This window comes from Sinocyclocheilus grahami, unplaced genomic scaffold (genome assembly GCF_001515645.1).
Source record: "Sinocyclocheilus grahami isolate Dianchi unplaced genomic scaffold, SAMN03320097.WGS_v1.1 scaffold970.1, whole genome shotgun sequence".
NCBI classification, from domain to species: Eukaryota; Metazoa; Chordata; class Actinopteri; order Cypriniformes; family Cyprinidae; genus Sinocyclocheilus; species Sinocyclocheilus grahami.
The window spans coordinates 189688-215542 of record NW_015506149.1 but is presented as its reverse complement, the minus strand read 5'-3'; the positions used below and the strand labels follow the sequence as shown (position 1 = coordinate 215542).

At 35.1% G+C, this 25855-nt stretch overlaps 1 protein-coding gene and 1 pseudogene across 2 annotated transcripts; one reads left to right on the top strand and one right to left on the bottom strand.

Annotated features, from left to right (window-relative positions):
- The first annotated feature begins 2056 nt into the window (after positions 1 to 2056).
- On the top strand, positions 2057 to 14264 carry LOC107564897 (putative ATP-dependent RNA helicase DDX11-like protein 8; annotated as a pseudogene).
- A 1079-nt stretch (positions 14265 to 15343) lies between these two features.
- LOC107564895 (WAS protein family homolog 1) lies at positions 15344 to 25076 on the bottom strand. 2 transcript variants are annotated; one of them, XM_016250065.1, is made up of 11 exons: positions 24993 to 25076; positions 24318 to 24458; positions 21734 to 21845; positions 21216 to 21362; positions 19323 to 19459; positions 19084 to 19219; positions 18787 to 18994; positions 18364 to 18543; positions 17699 to 17857; positions 15894 to 15962; positions 15345 to 15822 (listed from the first exon to the last, which is right to left on the bottom strand). In XM_016250065.1, exons 1-11 carry the CDS (start codon positions 24998 to 25000, stop codon positions 15674 to 15676), a joined length of 1446 nt encoding a protein of 481 aa, XP_016105551.1. In that variant the 5' UTR covers positions 25001 to 25076; the 3' UTR covers positions 15345 to 15673. The 2 variants fall into 2 exon arrangements, with proteins under 2 accessions (XP_016105552.1, XP_016105551.1); XM_016250066.1 differs by lacking the exon at positions 24993 to 25076 and having other exon boundaries at positions 15344 to 15822; positions 24318 to 24466.
- Positions 25077 to 25855: the final 779 nt, after the last annotated feature.

Genomic DNA, 25855 nt, shown 5'->3' with positions numbered 1-25855 from the left:
ATCAATTTCATATAAAAGTATTCGGAGATGCAAGTGCATTTAACCGCAGTCGCGCTCGAGCTTCATGACAACAAACACAAAGTGCACATGAAAGTGTCAGTGCGCGAGTTTCGTGCATCTAATAGTACTGCATTCCAAACGGCATAAATAAAAGCATATCTAAAGTAAAATACTGAAATAACTGCGGGTGGAAGCACACACTGTCAAGCAATGTGCACGTGTCTCCCAGCGCAAATTCTGTGCAATGACGTCTGCGTCTATGGCAAGCCGTTTAGACTTTTATTCATTCTCAGGATATGAATTCTTGATATCAACAATTACATTTTCACTAGTTAAAATGTTAATTCTTGATATCAGGAACTGGATTTCTACTAGTAACAAATGCTATTTTTGATATCAGCAATTACATTTCCACTAGTAACAATGTTAATTATTGATATCAGGAATTACTTTTCAACTAGTAAAAACTATAATTCTTGATATCTGTAATTGTATTTTCACTAGTTAAATGTCACCATAGGCTGCCATTCAAAATCAATTGTTGATATCAAGAACTGATTTCTTACTAGTTGAAATTCCAATTTCACATATCAGAAATACAATTCTTACTAGTAAAAACCTTTATTTTTGATATCAAGAATTCATTGTCACTAGTTGAAATGTTAATTCTTGATATCAACAATTTAATTGTCACTAGTGACAATCAAATTGTTGATATCAAGAAGAAACATCCGTACTAGTAACCATGTGATTACTGATATCAAAAATAAAGGTTTTTACTAGTAAGAATTGTATTTCTGATATGTGAAGTTGGAATTTCAACTAGTAAGAAATCAGTTCTTGATATCAACAATTGATTTTGAATGGCAGCCTATGGTGACATTTAACTAGTGAAAATACAATTACAGATATCAAGAATTATAGTTTTTACTAGTTGAAAAGTAATTGTTGATATCAAGAATTAACATTGTTACTAGTGGAAATGTAGTTGCTGATATCAAAAATAGCAATTGTTACTAGTAGAAATCTAATTCCTGATATCAAGAATGAACATTTTAACTAGTGAAAATGTAATTGTTGATATCAAGAATTCATATCCTGAGAATGAATAAAAGTCAAAACGGCTTGCCATACTGCGTCTCTAGTGTGCACACATGCCAATTGCGGGGGAAAACCAAGCTCCGAATGATTGAAATATTCAGAATCGTTGAAGAGAGAATCGCGATGCATCGGAGAATCTATTTTTTCTCCCACCCCTACTATATACTGTATTCAGTGTTGTAATAAAAAAAGAATAATACACTTATGTTAAAAATACTCATTTGTATTTATACTGTACACTTTCCAAAATATATATAAAAACAAAGCTTATAAAAATGACAAAAGTATATAACACGATTATTAAAAAAAAAAAAAAAAGCTAATTCAAAATATGAATAGCATAAATAGTATATAAATTATACTAACAGTGAGATCATAAAATACAATAGTATAAATACGATAAAATTTCAAACAAACAGACGACTTCAAAGAAAACATAACTTATGTTTAAATAAAAGAATGATAACTAGTGAATCAACGGAAGACGTTCTAGAAATAGAAATCGGGAGTTTCATATTTCGGTTTTTATGAGAGAGTATAATTTGACGCTGGTCCCTATAAGAAGTTTTTCCTCGTTTTCATTGGCTGAAGCAGAAGACTGGCGCGGCTGTTCGAGGACGTTTCTTCTGCTCCTCATAGTTTCTCAGCCATGTCAGTGCACTACACATAAGACTCAGAGATGTTCCCTGCAGGATCAAACACAAGACAGCTTAAACATTCACTGTCAACTTAAAAGAGCCGTGTAAAGGGCCTCCATGAAGCTCTCCTGGATGTGATTGGGCTGGAAAGGGAAAGGAAACCGACTACTAAAATACAATAGTATAAATACGATAAAATTTCAAACAAACAGACGACTTCAAAGAAAACATAACTTATGTTTAAATAAAAGAATGATAACTAGTGAATCAACGGAAGACGTTCTAGAAATAGAAATCGGGAGTTTCATATTTCGGTTTTTATGAGAGAGTATAATTTGACGCTGGTCCCTATAAGAAGTTTTTCCTCGTTTTCATTGGCTGAAGCAGAAGACTGGCGCGGCTGTTCGAGGACGTTTACGCTGTGGATCTAGTTTTTCTTTTATATGAAATAACATGTGATATTTCCTTGTTGCCCTCTGTGATCTCAATGTAATTACACGGGGAAAGCGACAGATTTAGATATGAACTTAAGTCATATTCCGTTGACTCTGTGAGGAGTTTATTGTCAGTTTGACTCGGCCAAATGCAGTGTATGTGGTGTATGCAGGAATCTGAGCTGATCCTGATTATGTGACATGGAGAGCAAGAGTAGTCGGTTTCCTTTCCCTTTCCAGCCCAATCACATCCAGGAGAGCTTCATGGAGGCCCTTTACACGGCTCTTTTAAGTTGACAGTGAATGTTTAAGCTGTCTTGTGTTTGATCCTGCAGGGAACATCTCTGAGTCTTATGTGTGGTGCACTGACATGGCTGAGAAACTATGAGGAGCAGAAGAAACTGCAGGCTGCTAAACTTCAGGATGGACCCGAGAAGAAGTGTGATGCTGTGAAGGAGGAGAACAGCACCAGCCAAACATCAGAGCCGGCCTGGGTGTCTGAGTTTGTGCAGAAGAAAGCAGAGCGAGACATTGTGAACAAGTTAAAGGTATGAGAATTATTATGTGCCTCTTACAGTTCATCAGAACAAGTCATGTGCCGGGGCTTTCAACCTGGATCTGAGCTAGAGAAAAGCAGTGTAAAAAAATGCAAATAAATAAAATTATTTTTTTATATTAAAATACATTTAAAATAATCAAATATATGAATAAATAATACATCTAACAGTACAGTATTATAGTAAGTAAAAATGTAATATTGGAATGTAAAAACACCCAAAATATTTTCAAAATAATACACACACACACATATACATATATATATATATATATATATATAATAGCTGTCTGTTAAATTGCAGGATGGGGTACCTCGCATTACAAATAAATAATAATAAAATAATACAAAATAAAAAAATGATTAAAATAATCAGATAAATAAATAATACATCTAACAGTACTATAGTGAGTAGAAAATTGTAGTTATGTAATGTTAAAAAATAAATATATTCAAAATATTATTTTCAAATAATATTTAATTATTTATGAATAGGGTCTTATACATTAAAATATCTAGCTGCCTTTTAAATTTTAGGATAGTGGTCCCTTGCTTTACAAATACAAAAATGACAAATAAATAATAAACAAATTAATTTAAATAAATAAATAATTTGGTAAAAAAATATTGTATTAATATAAATGAAAAAATGTGGACTAAACAATAAAATAAATATTACATTTAACAAGATAGTTTAATATAGAGTAGAACATTTAATAATGCATTGTAAAAAAATAAATAAAACAATTTCCAAATAATATTTAATTTAATTATTTAGAAATTGAGTCTATTAAAATATCTAGGTGCTTTTTACATTTACGATGGGGGTCCTTCGCACAATAATGATCATATATGATCAGGAAAACTCCTGTCTAACAAATGAAAACAAATATCATGCTTGTCCTCAATTTCATTCAGGATGAAGAGCTGAAACGGAAGAAGCGAGAAGAGAGACTGGAGGTGATCCGACACAATGCCCAGCTCAGATATGCCATGAAGAGAAAAGTGAGTGCATGAATAGTGGGATCAGTTTTTTTTTTTATCATCTTTACCTGGAAATAAACAAGGTTTTATGATTTAGTTCTTAATTCTTCACAAATCATAAATCATTTGAGTATGGATCTGCTATTTCAGTTGTTAATGGATATTACATTTACCCAATAAAAGTATCAGGTTGCTTATTGTACCTTTAATCTGGAGGTGATCCGACACAATGCCCAGCTCAGATATGCCATGAAGAGAAAAGTGAGTGCATGAATAGTGGGATCAGTTTTTTTTTTTTATCATCTTTACCTGGAAATAAACAAGGTTTTATGATTTAGTTCTTAATTCTTCACAAATCATAAATCATTTGAGTATGGATCTGCTATTTCAGTTGTTAATGGATATTACATTTACCCAATAAAAGTATCAGGTTGCTTATTGTACCTTTAACAGGCCAGTGAAGAAGATGAGGCTGTAAAATTACTGCAGCTAAGCAAAGAGGGGGCGGAGTCAGAGACACACAATCCAGAGGAGGAGGGGCTTATTGTAGCAGAATATGAGAGTGATGATGAGGCCACACCCAAGAGCAGGTATTGCTTGTGTTTATGGATGACTGGATGAGTGTGTTTTCTCCAGCCTTGAGTTCTCATAGGGTTTCCTCCGCAGGCTGTGTGATGAGGATGATGATGATCTGGAGGAGGATCTTGTTACTAAGGTACATGTTAAAACTTTCTACCCTGCATTGGTGAACAAGGCGTTTGTGCATGTTTAACAATATGTTTTACATCTTTAGATTTATTACTGTAGCTGAACTCACTCTCAGATGGCTCAGTTTGTGCACGAGTTGCAGAAGAGTCCATACGGGGCCGCTGTTTGCTTGGTTAACCTGGGCTCCAGACAGGTAAACATGCACACAGAATTGTCATTGTGATACTTTTATCACTATTAATAAAAAAAAACACTAACAATAATTGAACACATACCAACGTTTGGGGTCTTAAGACTTTTTAGTGTTTCTGAAATAAGTTTCTTTTCACCAAGGCTGCATTTATTTGATTTAAAAAATACAGTAAAAACAGTAATATTATTACAATTTTATATAACTGCTTCCTATTTAAATATATTTTAAAAATGCAATTTATTCCTGTGATCAAAGCTGAATTTTCAGCATCATTACTCCAGTCTTCAGTGTCACATGATCCTCCAGAAATCATTCTAATATGCTGATTTGCTGCTCAAGACACATTTCTCATTATTATCAATGTTGAAAACAGTTGTGCTGCTTAATAGTTTTATGGAAACTTTTTTTTAAGGATTTTTTTTTGATGAATGGAAAGTTCAAAAGAACAGCATTTATTTAAAATAGCATGTTTTTGTCACTTTTGATCAGTTTAAAGCATCCTTGCTAAATAAAAGTATTAATTTCTTAAAAAATAAGTCTAAGCTTTAAACAGTAGTATATAATGATATGATCATTATATAATCAGTTTTAACATGCTATAATATTTTATAATGAGTGTCTATAACAAAAATTCTGCTTTGACATTTTTTTGTGGAAAATCAGTGCTGCCGCAATGCAAGGCCAATTTTCAACAATAAATTCTTATGCATCTATAAACGGGCAATTAGATGATGTTTGTCATTTTGCCGTTTATAGACCCTGTGCATTAATCCAGAGGTCGTCCGGCTCGGAAACGTCCAAATGATGAACGACTGCTGTTTAGAAATGCAGAAAAACAAACACGGTCTGAAACGTCACCACAGTCTCTGCCAATTCAAACTCTGCTGATTTCAAATGACCCAATGATAACATAATCAGGCGAGAATGACATGAGCTAAATGTGGAAGTTCTGACCTCCATCTGCAGAGAAACAAGAAAAGGCGTCAGACTCTGAGACGAAACGTCGACGCGGCGTTGCCAAGGCGACGTGTCCCTTCTCAGGTTTTGAAAGTTTGATGGCGATGAGGGACGAGGTGCTGGTGAAGGTGCGAGACGTGGAGCAGCTCCTGCACCACGGTCGGGAGATACACACGTGTCCTTACTACAGCACGAGGATGGCCATACCAGCAGCACAGGTACACACACACCTGATGCAACACACTCTCGCTCATATACAACCCTGTGCTTTCAGTCTTTCTCTTTCTCAGGTGGTGGTGTTGCCGTGTCAGTCGCTGCTCCATGCTTCCACCCGCAAAGCATCCGGGATCAAACTAAAGGATCAGATTGTGATTATAGATGAGGCTCATAATCTGACTGACAGCATCTCAGCTATACACAGCACAGAAATCAGTGGAGCACAGGTACACGGACACACATACTCACTGATCAGATCTAGTGTAGTCAGATTGCTGGTTAACTGATGTGTGTTTCTCATTTTTCAGCTCTGCAGGGCTCATTCAGAGCTCTCTCAGTACTGTGAGCACTACAGGTAAAAATACAACACACTAATTTAGGCTAAAGTTTATTATTTACTCGCCCTCATGTTGTTCCAAACCCGTATGACTTTCTTTCTTCTGTGGAACACAAAAAGAGAACTTTTACAGAATGTTCACACAATGAAAAGGAATCAATCTGATGCTGTCAAAAAGTCTCTTGTGCTACCAAAGCTGCATTTATTTGTTTTAAAACTGCAGTAAAAACAGTAATATTGTGAAATATTATTACAATTTTAAATAATTATTTTCTGTTGTAATACATTTTAAAATGTTATTTATTCGTGTGATGCAACGCTGAATTTTCAGCATCATTACTCCAGTCTTCAGTGTCACATGATCCTTCAGAAATCATTCTAATATACTGATTTGATGCTCAAGAAACAAAACCTTTCCTTTAATGTGAAAAGGAAATCAGCATAATGAAAGGTCATTCAGCATGTCTGCTAGCTACTAAAGTAATGTTTTAGACATCAGGTCACACTATCATTGTGATTTAATGTAAATATCATAGTGTTGAATGGTTGCAGAAATCTGATGTACATCAAACAGATCCTCTTTGTGCTGGAGGGACTTGTGCGCACACTCGGAGGTCAGCTGTGTGGCAGATTGTTTTGTTTGTGTATTTTATCTTGTTCCATCTCATTTTATCTAGCTGATTTATTGCTGTGGTTTCCTGTTAACAGGTAAAGTGGGTCAGAATCCGAACGCTCAGTCCTGCCAACCAGGTAAACAAACACAACCGGCACGCAGAGTACAAGAAACCTTTCACTTCTAAATGTTTTCGTCCTTCATAAAGTGTTCTGATTTTGAATTCCTTTACACAACAGGAAGCGAGCCATCAACGACTTCCTGTTTAAGGCTCAAGTTGATAACATAAACCTTTTTAAGGTATTACACTGACTCAGTATTATTTATATACTACTGTATTTATTAATATTTTTAATTTGTGTTTATTTTTTACATTATATTTTTATTTTTCAGTTTTTTATTCATTAAAAAAAAAAGTTTCTAATTATCTTCATTTTTAAGTCATGTTTTAGTCATTTTTAATAATCCATCTTAAACATTTTGTTTCAGAGCCAGTGCAACATTTCTCATTCGGGTTTTAGTTTTTTCATCAAATATTTCAATTAGATTTTATTTCAGCTTTATTTCAATTAACAATAACAACACTACACCAACTTTGATTATTACCTTTCACTTCTAAATGTTTTCGTCCTTCATAAAGTGTTCTGATTTTGAATTCCTTTACACAACAGGAAGCGAGCCATCAACGACTTCCTGTTTAAGGCTCAAGTTGATAACATAAACCTTTTTAAGGTATTACACTGACTCAGTATTATTTATATACTACTGTATTTATTAATATTTTTAATTTGTGTTTATTTTTTACATTATATTTTTATTTTTCAGTTTTTTATTCATTAAAAAAAAAAAGTTTCTAATTATCTTCATTTTTAAGTCATGTTTTAGTCATTTTTAATAATCCATCTTAAACATTTTGTTTCAGAGCCAGTATTTCTCATTTCTCAGCCGAATTTCTCATTCGGGTTTTAGTTTTTTCATCAAATATTTCAATTAGATTTTATTTCAGCTTTATTTCAATTAACAATAACAACACTACACCAACTTTGATTATTATAAATAATATATATATGTACAGTGGGTACGGAAAGTATTCAGACCCCCTTAAATTTTTGGGTTCTTCTTTACCTCTCTCACCAAGGCTCTTCTCCCCCGATAGCTCAGTTTGGCCGGACGGCCAGCTCTAGGAAGGGTTCTGGTCATCCCAAACGTCTTCCATTTAAGGATTATGGAGGCCACTGTGCTCTTAGGAACCTTAAGTGCAGCAGAAATTTTTTTGTAACCTTGGCCAGATCTGTGCCTTGCCACAATTCTGAGGTGTAGGTGTAGAACCATCTCAAGGATGATCAGAAGAAATGGACAGCACCTGAGTTAAATATATGAGTGTCACAGCAAAGGGTCTGAATACTTAGGACCATGTGATATTTCAGTTTTTCTTTTTTAATAAATCTGCAAAAATGTCAACAATTCTGTGTTTTTCTGTCAATATGGGGTGCTGTGTGTACATTAATGAGGAAAAAAAAATTAACTTAAATGATTTTAGCAAATGGCTGCAATATAACAGAGTGAAAAATGTAAGGGGGTCTGAATACTTTCCGTACCCACTGTATGTGTGTGTGTGTTTATTTTAGTGTACTTCAATTATTTATATACTATATTATATTATGAATATTTTGAATTAGCTCTTATTTTCATTTTTAAGTTTAAATACATTTTTATATTTTAGCTTTATTTTAATTTTAGTTTGTCATTTTAGTAATTTAACTTAAACTTATTTTATTTCAGATAGATGCCAATGCAACATTCTCATTTAGAATTTTTATATATGTATCAATATTACTGTATATTTATACATTTATAAAATGACATTGGTAGAGTCCTTAATGTGGTTTAATCTATCTTTTGAAGGTTCAGAAATATTTTGAGAAGAGCATGATCAGCCAAAAAGTGAGTATGAGAACACATTTATGACACATTTTAAAAAATGAACACAAACACACAGAGTTGATCCATGTGTTGTGTAGCTGTTTGGATTTGTGGAGAAATACGAAGGCAGTGGTGTAAACACACACTCCGGATCTAAGAACAAAGAGAACCGTCGCATAGAAGGACTGGGACGCTTACTGCAGACGCTTCAGAACAAACCTACAGGTACAGTCCGGTCTCAGTCAACACTTACTTCCTCATTCACCCTGGTTTTACACAGAGAAGCAGTGTGGATTTGATGTTCTAGATGCTTCAGAGCAGCAGATGGCAGTAGAAGACAAACGAATCATGGCTTCTCCAATGATGCTGGCTGAAAGTTTCCTGTTTGCCCTCACTAAAGACGGACGAGTCGTGATACAAAGGCAGGGTAAGTGAATATTCGATCACATGCACATGGATACACATATGAAATGTCTCTCATGCATAATTCTCCTTTCTTCTCCAGCATGTCTCTCTCAGAGCAGTCTGAAGTTTCTCTTGCTGAACGCCGCAGTTCACTTTGCACAGATCATCCAGGAGTGCAGGGCCGTGATCATCGCTGGGGGAACCATGCAGCCCGTCAGCACACACACAAACTTCACATGCACTGTTGGACACAGTGACACAGCTGTCTCAGTTACATAACTTTAAACGGACATATTAAAGACTCTCAGTGTGTAGAAGAGCATGCTGAAAGCAAGACTGATTTTGTGTTCATTATTTTGCAGATTGCTGATTTTAAAAAGCAGCTTCTATTTTCCGCCGGGGTCACAGAAGACCGTATTTTAGAGTTCTCATGTGGTGAGTTTATGGTATTGTGCATATTTCTTCCTGCTATCTTTTGCAGTGTTGCTTATTATGTGTGTAACTCTTGCATAATTGTTTCAGGTCATGTCATACCCCCTGAGAACATCCTACCCATAGTCCTTTGCGCCGGCCCCTCAGGACAACAGTTGGAGTTCACTTTTCAAACTAGAGACACGCCACAGATGGTAAAACTTACATGAGCAAATTAAAACTACCACAGATGGTTGCAAGCAAACACGACAAAAATCTGCTCGTCTTAAATTATGGCCACAAAGTATCATCAGTTGTACACTTATATAAAGTATTGTTTTATTTTGACAAACTTAACTTTAAAACGAGAACAAATATTTGTAAATGGCATATGAAAGCTTGTTTTTGATTGGAATTAAGTTGATTTTTGTGAGCCCATTTGCAGCTATTTGTAATTGTAGATCATTTTGTATCATTATTTCACTTAATTTTAATACATTTATCAGAAAACAAGACTTCTGTCAGGACCACTATCGTCAAAATGATAGATACTTAGCATAAAGTTTGGTTTGGCGGTATGGTTCTGTTCTAGGCTAAAACCTCCCTGCCCATCCATGCAGCCTGTCATGAATGAGCAGGGAGAGCAGCAACAATAACCCCCATAGGGTTAACAGAACAGAACAAGGCAGATATCATTAATGTACTTAATGATATTTAAGTGTAACACTTTATTCAAGATAAAGGAGTCTGATTAGCAAGGAATATCAGAAAGCTAATTCCTGACTGTGGCGAAAGGTGGAGCTGGGGATGGAGGAGGGTAATTTGCTCCGGAGCAAGCTGAAAAGCTGCTGAATAATACTGAATAGAGCTTATATATGAATGCCGCGATAGGTGTCGTATTCCTATAGGTAGATGTGATCAGCTGAGAATCAGCTGATGCAAGCTTGACTCACGTGACCTGCCAGAACTAACGCTAACGCTTAATTTCTTGTCATTTTTGCATCTACCTTGATTTAAGAATTTTTAGACATTTGACAAAAATACTGAGGAAGAACATCACTTTTGTGCAGTGTGATCAGAAGGAGCAGTAAAAATGATTTCATCAGCTACTTTTTTGTGTGTAAAATTAATTAAAAAGTAACATATTGATGTATTGTATTCCATTTAATTTAATTCCTTACATTCTCTTAACTTGGTCTTAAAGTTTTTAAAAAGCCTTAAAAGTAGTGAAATTTGAAAACAGTTATTTTAAGTTGTAATAATATTTCACAATATTACTGTTTTCACTGTATTTTTTGGTCAAATGTAGCCTTGATGTGCATAAGAGACTTCTTAAAAAAAAAAAAAAAAGGAAATAACACAAAAATATGTTTAGCATGATCTTTATACCTGTTACCTATCTCAGATGGAGGAGACGGGCCGTGTTCTCTCAAACCTCTGTAACATAGTGCCGGGGGGTGTGGTCTGTTTCTTCCCCTCCTACGAATATGAGAAGAGGATTCTGGGACACTGGGAGAGTACTGGCATCCTACAGAGGCTAGAGTCTAAGAAGAAAGTACACAAACACCAGTACTACCGTGCCAAGTCAATTTATACATGAGTTAAGATGCTCTCTGCGTTTCAGATTTTCCAGGAGCCGAAAAAAGCCAGTCAGGTTGAGCAAGTGCTCAGTGACTATTCCAAGTGTATACAGGTGTGTTAGTGTGGAAATATTACTATACTAACAAGTAAATTAGAGCAGGTCTGTGTGTTTATATCTACAGTAAATGATGGGTTGTTACATTAATGCAGCGCTGCAGTAATGCCGGAAGTGGCCAGACAGGGGTGCTGCTATTCTCTGTAGTAGGAGGGAAAATGAGTGAAGGAATCAACTTCTCTGACAACCTGGGCAGGTAAAACTGCGTTCAGAATCGCATGCCATACTATCACTGCAGTATACTGTAAGCAGTATGCATAAATACCAAAAATGTGCCATATACAATGAAGCACACTACGACATGACAACAATATAGAATATTTCACTGCATATACAATATAGTATATATTACTATTATTTTCATTAACTGATACTAATTCTATTAAAATATATATATATATATATATATATATACTTATTTCAATTAGTTATATGCAAAATAATCGAGTAGTTGCAACATTTCCATTTTTTAGTTTGTTGAAGTGCTAAAATTACTAAATCCAAAAAATAATGAAAATAACTAAATACAAAAAAAATTCAAAATATAAAAATAAAAACTAATTCATAATATCAATACTTTATTATAATAATGATACAAACATTTTAAAATGTAACTTATTTCAATTAGTTGCAAAGGCAATTTTTAATTTTTTTCCCCCAGTTTAAGTATGAGAAGTTTTTTGTTGTTTTAAGTATTAAAATGAAAGTAATGAAAATAAATGAGAACTGAAATAAAAATGGAAACTGAAAATAAATAAATAAAAATACTAAACAACACGAAAACTAAAATTAAAATAAATGTAAAATATAAAACTACTACTAATATTACTGAATGCTATATTATAGTAAAATAATGCTTGATGCATACTGCTTCACTTGCTGTTTTGTAAAAAATAGTATTTAGTGTATACTGCACAGTATGTAATAAGTAATATGCTAGAAATGAATGAACAATAATCATTGAATGAAACACTTTTGTGCTTTTGTTTAGATGTATTGTTATGGTTGGAATGCCGTATCCCAACATAAAGCCACCGGAGCTGCAGGAGAAGATGGCTTACCTGGACAAGAACATGGTGAGACTTCCTACAGGATGATGCATTTGGGAAGAATCTGCCATTTCTAACTCTCTCCTTTCTGTTTCAGCCTCACGTTGGTGGTAAAAGTCCTGGGAAGGCACTGATTGAGAATCTGTGCATGAAAGCTGTCAATCAATCTATTGGTAGGCGGAGCCCCGTACTCCTGTAATTCAATGCTGTGTTTAACAAAAGGCAATCAAATGCAGATTGTAATACAAACAGACATTGTCTGATTTCAGAATAGCCTATTAGCATAGTACTTTTATTATTTATTCCATTTAAGACTAGTATGCAGTCTGCTTTCTAACGGTCTTTGAGATGAGTAAGAGCAGAGTACAGCTCAGTTTCTCTCCACACCTCACGCAGGTCGTGCGATCCATCATCGTGGCGATTACGCATGTATTGTTCTGTGTGATCACCGGTACGCCCGATCAGGCACGCTGCAGAAACGTCCAGAATGGATTCGATCCAGCACACACACACAACATTTGGTCCCGCCTTCGCCAGCATCAGGAGGGTAAGCGTACTGTGCAGTATGTTGTATATACTGCCTACTTTTTTTTTTTTTATTGTACATTAACCCTCTGGGCCTCTTCGTCATTTTTGACCGAAAAAATTTATATTTCGAAATTTTTTAAATAGTGGCTTCATCGGAATGGGATGACACATGGTGACTTTTGTCGCATTAGCTATGTGAACACACAAAAAAAAATCATGGACATGATTCGGATATGTTAAAGGGTCATACACACTTGGCTCCTTCGCGGTCAAAAATTACCGACATAGGAAATGAATGGAGAATCTTTTGGTGGTACAAACTACAAATCAGCCACTGTGCAGAACAAAAGTGCACAGCAATCAAGGAGTGACTCTGTAAAATATGACACACACACAGAGAGAGAGAGAAATAAACTGGTAAGACTGCAACAGAGCAAATTTTGAGAATATTCAATGATTGATTGAAATCATAATGCAAGCCTGATATTTATCTAACCAAAAATATTTAAACCTTGACAAAAAGTAGTCTTTTAGAATGTCTAAATACATATCTAAAAGTAAAACCTAATAAAAATGAAGAAATTCTGTCTAAAAAACAATGGGAATCCAAAGGCCTCTGTATATATGTATATAGGGAACTATACAGGAGTTTACATGACAGTAGAATAGTACATAAAGTTTGAATTTTTTTAATGTCACCAGATGGCACAATTCTCACTTAAAAAAAATGGATTTTAAATGTTTTCACTCGGTTTTAACATGAAATATTGCATTTATTGAAAAATAATAAATAATTAATTAAATAAAAATATATTAATTCTAATGGAAAAAATTGCGAATTACAATTTTATAAATATTGCATAGTATCATAAAATCCCCATAAAATTCTAAATAATAATCCAAAAATATTATTAAACAAAAACGTATTACACTGAATTTCCTGAAAAAAAAAAGTTATATTTCAAGGCTTCGGTCACTTTTGACTGCGAAGGAGCCAAGTGTGACCCCTAAACGAAGAGGCCCCGAGGGTTAAACAGCATGCAACAAATTCAAACAGTAGTATAGACCCTTTTTCTGTTAGTAAACATTGTGACGTTTTAGGTGGAGGCAGAACGATTCCCCTGACCGCGTCACTAGCGTTAGCTATGAAGTTTGTTTTGATTTCTCAAATAGTAGATAGAATGTCATTGTGGCAGAGTGATAGACCAGCATGTGACGTGCGACTGAGGGCTGGTGTGTGTCTCTCCAGCTGCGTGCTGCTTTAATGAGACAGACGTTCTCCAGCTGTGCTCTCTGTAAGCAGGTCTGTTCTAATGACAGGAAGTGGAGGATTACAGGATGAGGATGATTCGTTAGCCGTATGCTCCCTGTCTGATCCTTTATTTGATTCCACAGTTCTTCCTGGAGAAGCGACAGAGACCGCCGCTCTGAGGACATCGACTCGACAGCGCCAAGCCACGTGTGTAAAAATACTACGGTGTGTCCTGCATTATGGATGTTTGTTGGCCTACTCTGGCCTTGTGAATTATTGAGGCGGAGTTCTGCTGCCTCTGTCCTCTGTGTTTCAGCATGAGTTTTTGGTTCAGTTCTTGACTTTCATTTAATAAAAGCTGATTTTTACAAGACTGGATTGGTTTGTGTTTGTAATCCAAAATGTGAAGCCAACAGACTCGCTCAGATGGGCTAAAACAATCATAGTAGATTAGAGTTTATTTTCTGTATTTAAGACACTAATACGGAGATGTTTTTGAGCATGTAAAACAAAATATCAAAAAATACAACCTGCTTTTTACATTCTTTTTTTTCCTTAAGGAACATTAGTTATTTCACCATCAACTTCATGAAGTCACATAATTTTGAATGAGCACGAGTAGTGAAAAATGTTCATCAAAAAGAGCAATTAATTATTAAAGTCAACATAAGACAACCATAATGTGAGATTTACGAGTTAAAGTGGGTAACATTAATATTTATCAATTGCTTGTGTGGACGAGATGACATCAGATGAAAGTCATTTTAAAAAAATGGAGGAAGTTACAAAATTTTGATGAAAAGGTTACAAAGAAGCATTTTTAAATTTTTTATAAATCATGCACAAATGATCAGAAACACAAATGAGGCATGCTAATAGGCTGAATTTAGAGTCAAGTTGACTTTTTCAATTCAATTGTTAAAATGTCAACTTTTGCTGGTGTTAAATATGGCAGCTGATATCACTTCCAGTTGCAGTCAAGGTGCAGTCAAGCACATTGCATTATGGGATACCATGTGCCCTGCATACTGTAGCTCATCCAGGAAGTCTATGCATATTATGTACATGTGTGTGCATCAGAGATAGGATTTTTCCATATTTATATGGATTTTTGTATTTTGTAATGGACTTTTTTATTTTTTAAATGGTTGAAAAAGTTGAAGCTCTATAGTTTAACATTTGAAAGCCAAGAAATTAAGTATTACATAGAAATTAAATTATTTATTAATACTGTAATTTTTCTGTTGTTCTGTAAATTATACTTATATTTTTTATTTTGCAGTAATAATAGTATCATTGCAGTAGTATTATATAATGTTTAATATTATAAAAATATTAAAGTTTACATTTTCAAATTTTTGAAATAATTTGCACTGATGAATCAAGCACAGATGACCAAAAATGTGCATGAAGAATGTAAATAGTGAATTTGGGATCATGTTGACTTTAATAATATAATCTTTCAGACTATAAGGGTTTTCATGACATATAGAACACATCATCTTACACTTGTGTTAATTCACTGACCTTCAGGTTACAAAACAAGAGACCAAACGTCTCACTCGACACTCACTCCACAGCTCTCCTTGGAGAGACAATATCTCCAGACCCTGTCTATGAGGATTTCAAATCTCCAATCTTGAGTTTCGCACTCAACTCTGGGTTGCCATGGTTACGCCTCCCAGTCATCTTCATCATCTGCGGTAGGTTGCTGTGGCGCTGGAAGGGGCGGGATCACATCTGACATCCTGGCGAACGCCCCGCCGGAGCTGGCAGGTGCTTCGGATGAGTCTCCAGCCGCCGGGCCCTTACCAGAGATACCTGTCAAATATTCACAGTGAAAAATGCATCAGGTTGGATTACAAAACTGAGACTGAGGCGCTAAAACGAACCTTTCCTGCGCATGGCCAATTTATTGAAGAGGTCAGACATCAGGTCTCCACCGCTCACCGCTGCCCCAACTGGAAACAAGACAACTGTTAGGTTAAGCAATAGGAAATATAACTAAGTTTTACACATTACATGGCTTCAGAAGACTGTATATACTACGAGGATGTACAAAAATGTATCAAAAGTGACAGTAAAGACATTAAAATATTACTAAAGAATTATTTTTTTTCCTCAAATGGAATCAAAGAATCCTGAAAGAAATGTATCACAGTTTCTACAAAAATATTGAGCAGCACAACGGTTTTCAACATTAACAATGATAAGAAATGTTGGTAACACTTTACTTGAAGGGGTGTGCATAAGACTGACATGACACCTTCATAATCATGACATGACACATGTCATGAATATGAAGGGTTTTTATGCATGTTTATGACAACTGTCATTAAGTGTCATTCGCTCAGTTATGTCATTTTTAATGCAAATATGACATTATTTGACCTAACCCTAACCTACCCTTACCCCTAACCCTAACCATAGCCCATGACAAAGACATCTCAAACAATGTCATATCTGCATTAAAAATGATATAACTGAGCGAATGACACTTAATGACAGTTGTCATAAACATGCATAAAAACCCTTCATATTCATGACATGTGTCATGTCATGATTATGAAGGTGTCATGTCAGTCTTATGCACACCCCTTCAAGTAAAGTGTAACCGAAATGTTTTTCTTAAGCAGCAAATTAGCATATTAGAATGATTTCTGAAGAATCATATGACACTGAAGACTGGAGTAATGATGCTGAAAATTCAGCTTTGATCACAGGATTAAATTACATTTTAAAATATGTTCAAATAGAAAACATTATTATATATACATATACATTATGACGTTATAATTATAATACTATTTATAAATATTACTGTTTTTATGGATTTTGTATCAAAAAAGGCAGCCTCGGTGAGCTACTTTGATAAACACTGAAACATTTTGCAAAACCAAACATTTTGAAGCCAAACGAGTCATATACAAGTCATACACATCACTTTTATTGTGCATTTTTGACCTTTTTGGAGACTCCACAGCATCCGTTTCCCATTAACTTTAATTGAAAAGAAAATAGCAGGTTGGATTTTCTGCTAAACGTCTCCTTTTGCCTTTGTTATTTTCTGCAGCAAACAGGGCATATTTCAGGAGAATAACAAGTAGCAAAGATTATTACATTGCGTTCTTTCAAATCTTAAGTGTGGCATTTACTCTCACCCAAGTCCTAAATCATTAGTAATTACACCTCTCAGAGATGGCCAATTCAAAAGACCACAAGGTTTATCCATTGATAATATATCAGTGAAGAATTTGAAATATCTGAGACTTTGTGAGTCCAGAGTCAGTCGATTTCAGAGCAAATGTCAAGCAGATTTAATGAAAGTAAATTTCTCTTTTGACCTTTCCAAATACCACAGCGCTCTTCCTTATACCAGCGATACTGAAACACAATGAATTCCTCTTGCTTTAAAAATGAATACTCTTGTACACTTAATATGTTCATCTTCCAAAATAACTGCATGTACATTTTTACATATATTCTGGATTGTTGCCAGGGTGTACCTATGTGGTTACTAGGATGTTGCTTACCGGTCCAAAGTTTCTACACATGGCTTGGCTTTTTAATGCTTCCATTAGCAAACACTAACAAGTTTCTTACCCTAATAACAGTTTAGCTAATGTTAACACCCTCTAATTGACCCTGTTTGACAGTATGCTTTCAGTACAGAGTGTAAACACTGCTGGCGTCTGACCTTGCTCTTGCTCCTTCTGTTTTTTCTTCTCCATCTTGCGTCCTTTTACATTGCGGAGGTTTGCTTTGCCGATACCGCCGGCGTTTCGGATTGACTCCAGCAGACTGGCTCGGCCGTCCGACGGCTGTGACACCTCAGTAGGGGCTCTTTTCACTATACCTGTATATATAATATATAAATTACATACACTATAATTTATATAGAATATAATATAAAATAAATTATATACACTATAATTTAACACTATATAAATTCAGCTTTGCCATCAGAAATAAATTAAATTTGAAAATATATTAAAACAGACAACAGTCATTTTAAATTGTAATAATATTTCACAATATTACTGTTTTTAATGTATTTTTGCCTAAATAAATGCAACCTTGATAAGCATTAGAGACAAACCGAATGGTAGTGTATATGGACAAAAAAAAAAAAGTTTTTTTGTTGTTGTTGTTTGTGGGCAGAAGATGTGGATGTGAATAAATGTAGGTTTTAAAAACTTAACCACCTTTGCAGTCTGAAAACAGCTAGGTGCAGGAAAAAAAACACTAATCACAACTGCACATGTAAAGAGACCACTTACAATTCCCTAGGCTAACTCTGTAATGACACACTGCGCTAAAAAGACTCACCAAGTCAATCAATCTGAAAAATGAATCTTTTACCTGTGGGAGGGGCTTGACTTGACATGGCATCAGTGCGGTCTGCTGTGATAGGTGGAGGTGGGGGTGGAGGGGGCGGAGCTGGGGAAGTTCCAGGGGGTGGGACTGATACCCGAGTTGCCTCTGGTGGTGGAGGGGGTGGAGGAGGTGGAGGGGGTGGAGCCTCAAGCCTAAAATGAGAGTCTTAAAACACAAACAAGTAATTATTAAATAATATGTTTTTAATTCATTTTACCTTTATAAATAAAAAATAATTACATGTATATTTATATTTTTCTAAATTATATTTCAAAATGATATATACATATATAATTTTATAATTATATATTTTACAATTATATAATGATATACGAGTTGTATTTTTCAAAATTACATAATTATAAATTAATTTCTAAAAAAAAATCTGCCATAATTTAATGATCCCACCAGATCCACTAGATTCGTCATGCTCCGTGCCAAATGAAGGAAGTTCAGGGATGCTGTTGCTGGCAGGAACAGATGGTGCGAACCCTGGGCCGAGGTCAGCGCTGTACATGAGGTCATCAGCGATGCCAGGTAAGTCAGGCAGGTAAGACGGCACATCGATCTCAGGCACTTGCCCCATGTCTGGCACATAGAAATAATTCTCTGCAGTCTGAGAAGAAAGCATGAAAGTGATATTAACTGAGCTTGCATCCTGTTTTCAGCGTATCGTTTCATTATAGGTATGACTGAGCGGCTCACCTGTCTCTCTAGCTGCTCTCTCTTGGTGATCGACAGCGGCGCATCAAATGGTTTATCTTCCTTTTCGGTCTCTAACGTGGTGTGTGTTTTAGTCACGGCGCCCGCCAGAGGGTCAAGAAACACATATTTCTTGTAGCTGAAAATACACAAACATGCACAGCGATGATTATATGAGCATTAATAAGGTTGCATCGGCAGTGCAGCATTCAGTCAATATGTGTAGGTGTTTGTGTACTCACAGGTTCTCTGTTGTGTTGAACAGCAATAAGGAGCTGACTGAGTTGACATTTCTCGGCAGACTTCCCAAACCCTCCTCTGTCTCATGCTCAGAGCGCTTCTTAGTGTTTACACATACTGGCAAATACATCAACTTCTCCTATAAAACACATTTATGGGTCATTTCATGAAACATGTTAAACATAAATTTGTGTTGATAGTTTTATGTTGTAATTTGACTAAGATTATTTACAACAGAACAGCAATGCATTTTATGGACGACCGTTTCGTGAACCTAGGAGAGGAGGTCATTCTGACTTTGCTATGACAATCTGGCACTTCTGAATCAGTGACTGTAAGTATGTTTTGTTATTAGTTTGAGTATTTGCTATTGACTCAAATGCGGAGTTTTGCGCATCGTGTGTGTGTGTGTGCGTGCGCGAGCGAGCGAGCGTGCAAGAGAGAGAGCGAGAGAGAGAGAGCACGAGAGAGGGAGAGAGAGAGCGTGAGAGAGCGCGAGAGAGAGTGAAAGAGCGAGAGAGAGAGAAAGAGAGAGAGAGCGAGAGAGAGAGAGAAAGAGAGAGAGGGGGGGGTCACATCACAAACACATACCAGCTTCATCACTGTGTCTGTCACGCGACTCTGTTCCCCTTTCGGGCTCTGTCTTTACATTTATTTTGAAAGATGAAGCTCGTGATTATGGTAAGGGGTGTTACATTTCTGACGAGTGCTTGTGGTGTTCGGCCAATCACAATGCACTGGGTCAGCTGGCCAATCAGAGCAGACTGCGCTTGTCGGAAGGAGGGACTTTGTAGAAAACGAAGCGTTTGAGAGAGGCGGGGCATAGAGGACCTACAATAATGTACAGTATTTGAAAAATAATGTGTTTTTTGAACATTAAAGCATGTCAACATATTCTGTTACACCAAATACACAAAATAATGATCTTTAAAAAAGCATCATATGACCCCTTAAAAAAGATAATTTGATGCAGATTTTTTCACAGATATCCTCAATGAACAATTTTTCAATTAATGATTGTTAAGCCCTTGCCTGGTTTTTAAAATTGAGCTGAAAGCTTGTAACAGTTTAAAAAAAAAAAGTTAGGTGTTACAAGCTGATTGGTTGCTTCCATGACAGAACTATCCAATGGCATTTTTTAATTCAGTTAACAAATGGATAAAGAAAAGGTTTGACAAAACAACAAAGAAAGCAATTGATAAATGGAAAAAAAAGCAAATGTTTTTTTAAAATGCTATTTAAAATGTGCATTTAGAAATAACTTCTAATTTACTACTTTATTAAACAACATTTACTGAATCAATGTATTTTTCTATTTAAAATGATTTATTAATGTATTAATTATCTTATTTAACTACATTTTAAAGCATGAATTTAACAGTTTTAAACATTCCCATTTATTTTGCCATTTAAAAATGATGTATTATTTAATTACATTTTAAATCATAATTTAAATAAACTGTTTTAAATATGCCTCTTAATTTGTCCATTTAGAAAGTGATTTATTTATTTACATTTTTATGTTTTAAATATTACGTTGATAACTTATTCCTTCATTTTATTTGCGAATGTCTCTTACTAGTGTTCCATAAAAATCATAGCAATAGAGTTGATATTTTAACACTATTCCAACTAAAAAAAAATATCGAAAAAACAAAAAAATATTAAAAAGAGGAGCGACGTCTGTACTGTAGTGACAGATTATGACAGATTTTTTGGTTTATTAAAAAAACAACAACTTTAATTTGTAAGGGAATATATAGAGAGAATTTAAAGACAAAATGCTAGCTCATATTTCCATTTATTTCAATGATTTTTTAAAAACAAAATATGAGCCACATAGACTTGAAAGAAAGAGAGCAGGAGCTAATAAACAAATGACTGAATTTGTTCACCTGGAGGGCCTTGTCATCCAGTGGGCGGAGTTTGCTCTGAACTTTAAAGCGAGGCTGCTTTTGGGAGGCGGGATCCACTGCACCTGTAAAGATGGACGAATACTCCTGCAGTTTTTCTGGAGCAGGGTATTTGGCACTGGAGAACACCTACACAAACACATAAGACATAAAACCACTCAGTACAGTGCAATCATTATTAATTAGTCATTTAGTTGGTGCTTTAATCCAAAGTGACTAACAGTACAATTATTAGAAGTACAAAATTTCTACAGCTCAAACATTACAGCAGTCAAAATCTTAATGGTCCGAAAAATAGGCTTAATGTTCTTCATTCTAAATTAATTCTAAATTCGAATGAATTCTTAGACCTTTCTTGATAAGTTTTAATGATTAGCTTATGCCCAAACCTACAACTCATATTCACTTTCTGCTCCAGGCATATGTTGCAGAATAAGTTTCTCTTCTACGCTGTGTGACTGACTGTCAGATTCTCTGTGCGTCTGAATCATCTGCATCACCTTTGTGGCTTTCTTGCTTCCTTTGATCTTCTGGACTCTGGCCTGAGCCAGTTTGATCCGGTCTGTGACGGACTGAAGGTGTGCACGGTTCTTCTCCACGCTCTGAGACACCCTGTCAAAACCAAACCAAGTCAAACTAGAACTGCAGGATACAGGTGAACACATTTAAGATCAGAACTTCACAAAAGTGTCATCTGAAATTCAGGCCATTCTCAATTTCATTTGTTGTTGATTAAAACGGTTTCACAATGAATCCAGTTTAAGCCAGTATGTTTGCTGGATGGTTAACTATTGTTACATGATCGACATTGCTCATTTCAATTTCAAAAATGACATTTTTAATCTGCCTATGACAAATAAACTCATTCTGTTTTGCAGGTATTTCTGAAAGACAAATTCTATGTAAATACTGCATTAAGTACAAATTTAATTTTGTAATTTTGCAGTTTTGTGTGCTTAATGTGCTATAAGAAATAAGGTTATAAGTGCATCATTGCTTTTTTAAATTTAACCAAGAAAATCCCATTGAGATATTGCATTCTCTTCTTCCAGAGAGCCCTGTAATAGACATATAATAATATATGTAATATACATGTATATTTACCATTAAAAAAAGTTTGTCAGTAAGATTCCTTTTTATTTTATTATTAGTTTTATTCAGCAAGAATGCATTACATTGATCAAAAGTGACAGTGAAGACATTTCTGAAGGATCATGTGACACTGAGGACTGGAGTTGTGATGCTGAAAATTCAGCTTTGCATCACAATAATAAATTAAATTTTTAAATATATTCAAATAGAAAACGGTTATTTCGAATTGTAATAACATTTCACAATTTTACTGTTTTTATTGTATTTTTTATCAAATAAATGCAGCCTTGGTGAGCACAGCTGCGACAGCCGAACCTGGACGAATGAGAAACGCTTCAAGTAATATTTTCCAAACAGCATGCTGAATAATGGTGTACTGCAGCACATTAGCAGATGAAACAGCGCGTATACTGTGACCTTGGTGGCTCTATGCCAATGCCATTTGTCCTGGCTTGATATTGTAATGTCTTTTTATTACACCTACTGTAAGCCATCTGTATTTACCAGCCGCGTATCTCTTTCGTTTGTCCATTCTACACTGTTTCTGTGGACAAACATTGCGAAAGGGAAAAAAGATGCCTTGATTGCAGAAGACAGCTACAGTATACGCCAGCCTGAAAACGTCAAAAAAACGCAGCAGGAAGGAGAGCGTAATTGTGCATGTGTACAGTCCTATCATCACTACTGAGTCAGTGTGCTCCTCTGTAGCCTATGGCACTAAACTAAAAGAGACCCTCCATTAGAAACGGGGGAAAATGACAGAAGAATGACTAAAAAGAGAAGGGGGGGAAGGAGAGGCTTAATGGAGCTGACCTAGAAACGCACTGCTTCACCACACACACACACACACATATGTTCCCTGGACCCCTACGTGCCATGTTGTCATGGTAACGCTGTGGATGGTTTTCCAGCCTGTTCAGCTGGAATTAGCATATTTGAGCACTCACTCCCTCACAACTACATCTCATGCAAAACACACTTTTCATTGTGTTTCTCTCCTTTGTTATTTTGACACGGTCTAATCACGCTCCCTCCTTCAATAGCCAGGCGCAACAATAAGGACGGCCTGGGGCCGGTGTGAGGGGGTTTCGGGCCAGCGGACTGAGCCATCACTTACCTTAAAGGACCAGTGCTGCGTCGTCACTACATCTTATGTTTGTTGATCATATATATGCATTTTTATGCCTTGCACACATAAATATTTGCTATGTGTTATTCACCGAAAATGTGTTAATTCTTATGATTTAAATATTGTTCGTGATCGATAAGATTTAAATAAGGATTTTAAACTCTCATCAAGGCTGCATTTATTCGATAATCTAAATAATAAACAGTAATATTGTGAAATCTTATTACAATTTTAAATACCTGTTTTCTACTTTAATGTATTTGAATATGTAATCCATTTCTCTGATGCAAAGCTGAATTTTCAGAATCATAACTCCAGTCTTCAGGGTCACGTGATCGTTCAGAAATCATTCTAATATGCTGATCTGCTGCTCAAGAAACATTTACTAGAATAGAAAGTTGTCTAGCTTGGATTTGAACTAGAAATCTTTTGTAACATTATAAATATTTTACTGCTGCTTTTGATCAGTTTACTGCATCTTTACTAAAAAAAGTATTCATTTCTGTAAAAGAGCAGTACTGTATAAATCCATTTTAATATATTAAAAATGAACTAATACATTATTTATAACAAAAAAAAAAAAGTAAAATAATTCTAAAAAATACATACAAAATATGTTGCTAAAATAAATGTAAGTTCAGCAACATACATGCCAAAAATATTTTTCATAAAATCCATATCCACCTATTAAAAAATCCTTCTTTTTGAGACCTGAATGGGCAACTCAAAAAGTAGCACTAATATATAACATTGGTGTGAACTGCTATAATATTATTGATTCTAGCCTCTTGAACTTCTGCATCTCTGATCTCCACAAAAGCACTCGTTGCAGCATAAAAGAGTGTGTATAAATGTGTGTTCACCTATTGAAGATGTCTGTTGATATCGTTTCCAGGTACTGTAGCGCATCAGTGATCTGATGCACAGCCTCTTCTCTCCTCAGATCCGGCTGGATGAGCGGTACAGAGTACACCTGTCCCTCCAGGTAACGTTTCGGAGTCATCCTACACATACACGGATACACACCAAAGAATCATTCAATCTGTATGAGCAAATTGTGAAATATAAAGTCATTTTAAATGATCTAGTGTTATAATTTGCCAAAGTAGTAGCTGATATGTGTGATGTGCTATACTTAAATATGACATTCAAATACACTGCATACTGAAGTTGGCAGCCCACATAATATTTATGCTTCAGTGGACACTGTATGGAAATGTACATTTCATATCATGTGGGATTTATGCTTTTTGCCCCATAGATACATGGGTCACGTATCTATCATGAAACACTAATCCAGCCTCACAAGAGTCGGATAAAGTTGAATAAACACGGTTATGTTGTGTGTCGCAATGCAAACCTTTTAATAAGAGAATATAATAGTAATACGACAGTTATCTGAAACAAATCAGCTGATTTGATATGCATAACGCGAGCATCCTGCATTCACCGCTGAAGAAAACACAACGGCCAAAAATGAACGGATAACTAAAATATCTATGAGATGCCGCTGTTAAGATAGAAAGGGAACACTTTACCTGACCATTTATTTGCCAAAAGCGCAAACGTTCGGCTGCTTGAAGGCGCTCAGACTTTCAGGATCAGAACTTCCGCATTCTCAGATCACGTGACGCCTGACGTCAGCGCGTAACAACGGAAGAAAAAACGCATAAAAATAAAAACAAAACAAATTTAAAGTATATCATTTATCTACGTACCAATATTGTATGAATTATTAAAATATTTATGAAATGTCTATTAAAATGCTAAAACTGACTCGTGTATGAGACATTATGACTTTTGAGCATCTGTTGTGTTAATCATTTTCACTTTTCATTTGTACTATTATTATTATTATTATTATCACCATGATCATTGTTATTGCCGCTGCTGCTGTTTTTGTTAACAATATAATTTTTTAAGATAATTGATCATAATTTTAATTGATCAAATCATAATTTGAATTCATCATTAATCATAAAATAATCATTATAAAGATAATTTGGCATTCATCATGATGTATGTCCTCGTGTGTTTTTCTGTACTTTTGTGTGGGCCACAAGAATCTTAAAATAATTGTCAATGAATAAACAGCTTTCGAAAGTCACTTCTCTTTGTGTGGTATATTTCATGTAGGCAATTTATGAAATGTCTATTAAAATGCTAAAACTGACTCGTGTATGAGACATTATGACTTTTGAGCATCTGTTGTGTTAATCATTTTCACTTTTCATTTGTACTATTATTATTATTATTATCACCATGATCATTGTTATTGCCGCTGCTGCTGTTTTTGTTAACAATATAATTTTTTAAGATAATTAATCATAATTTTAATTGATCAAATCATAATTTGAATTCATCATTAATCATAAAATAATAATTATAAAGATAATTTGGC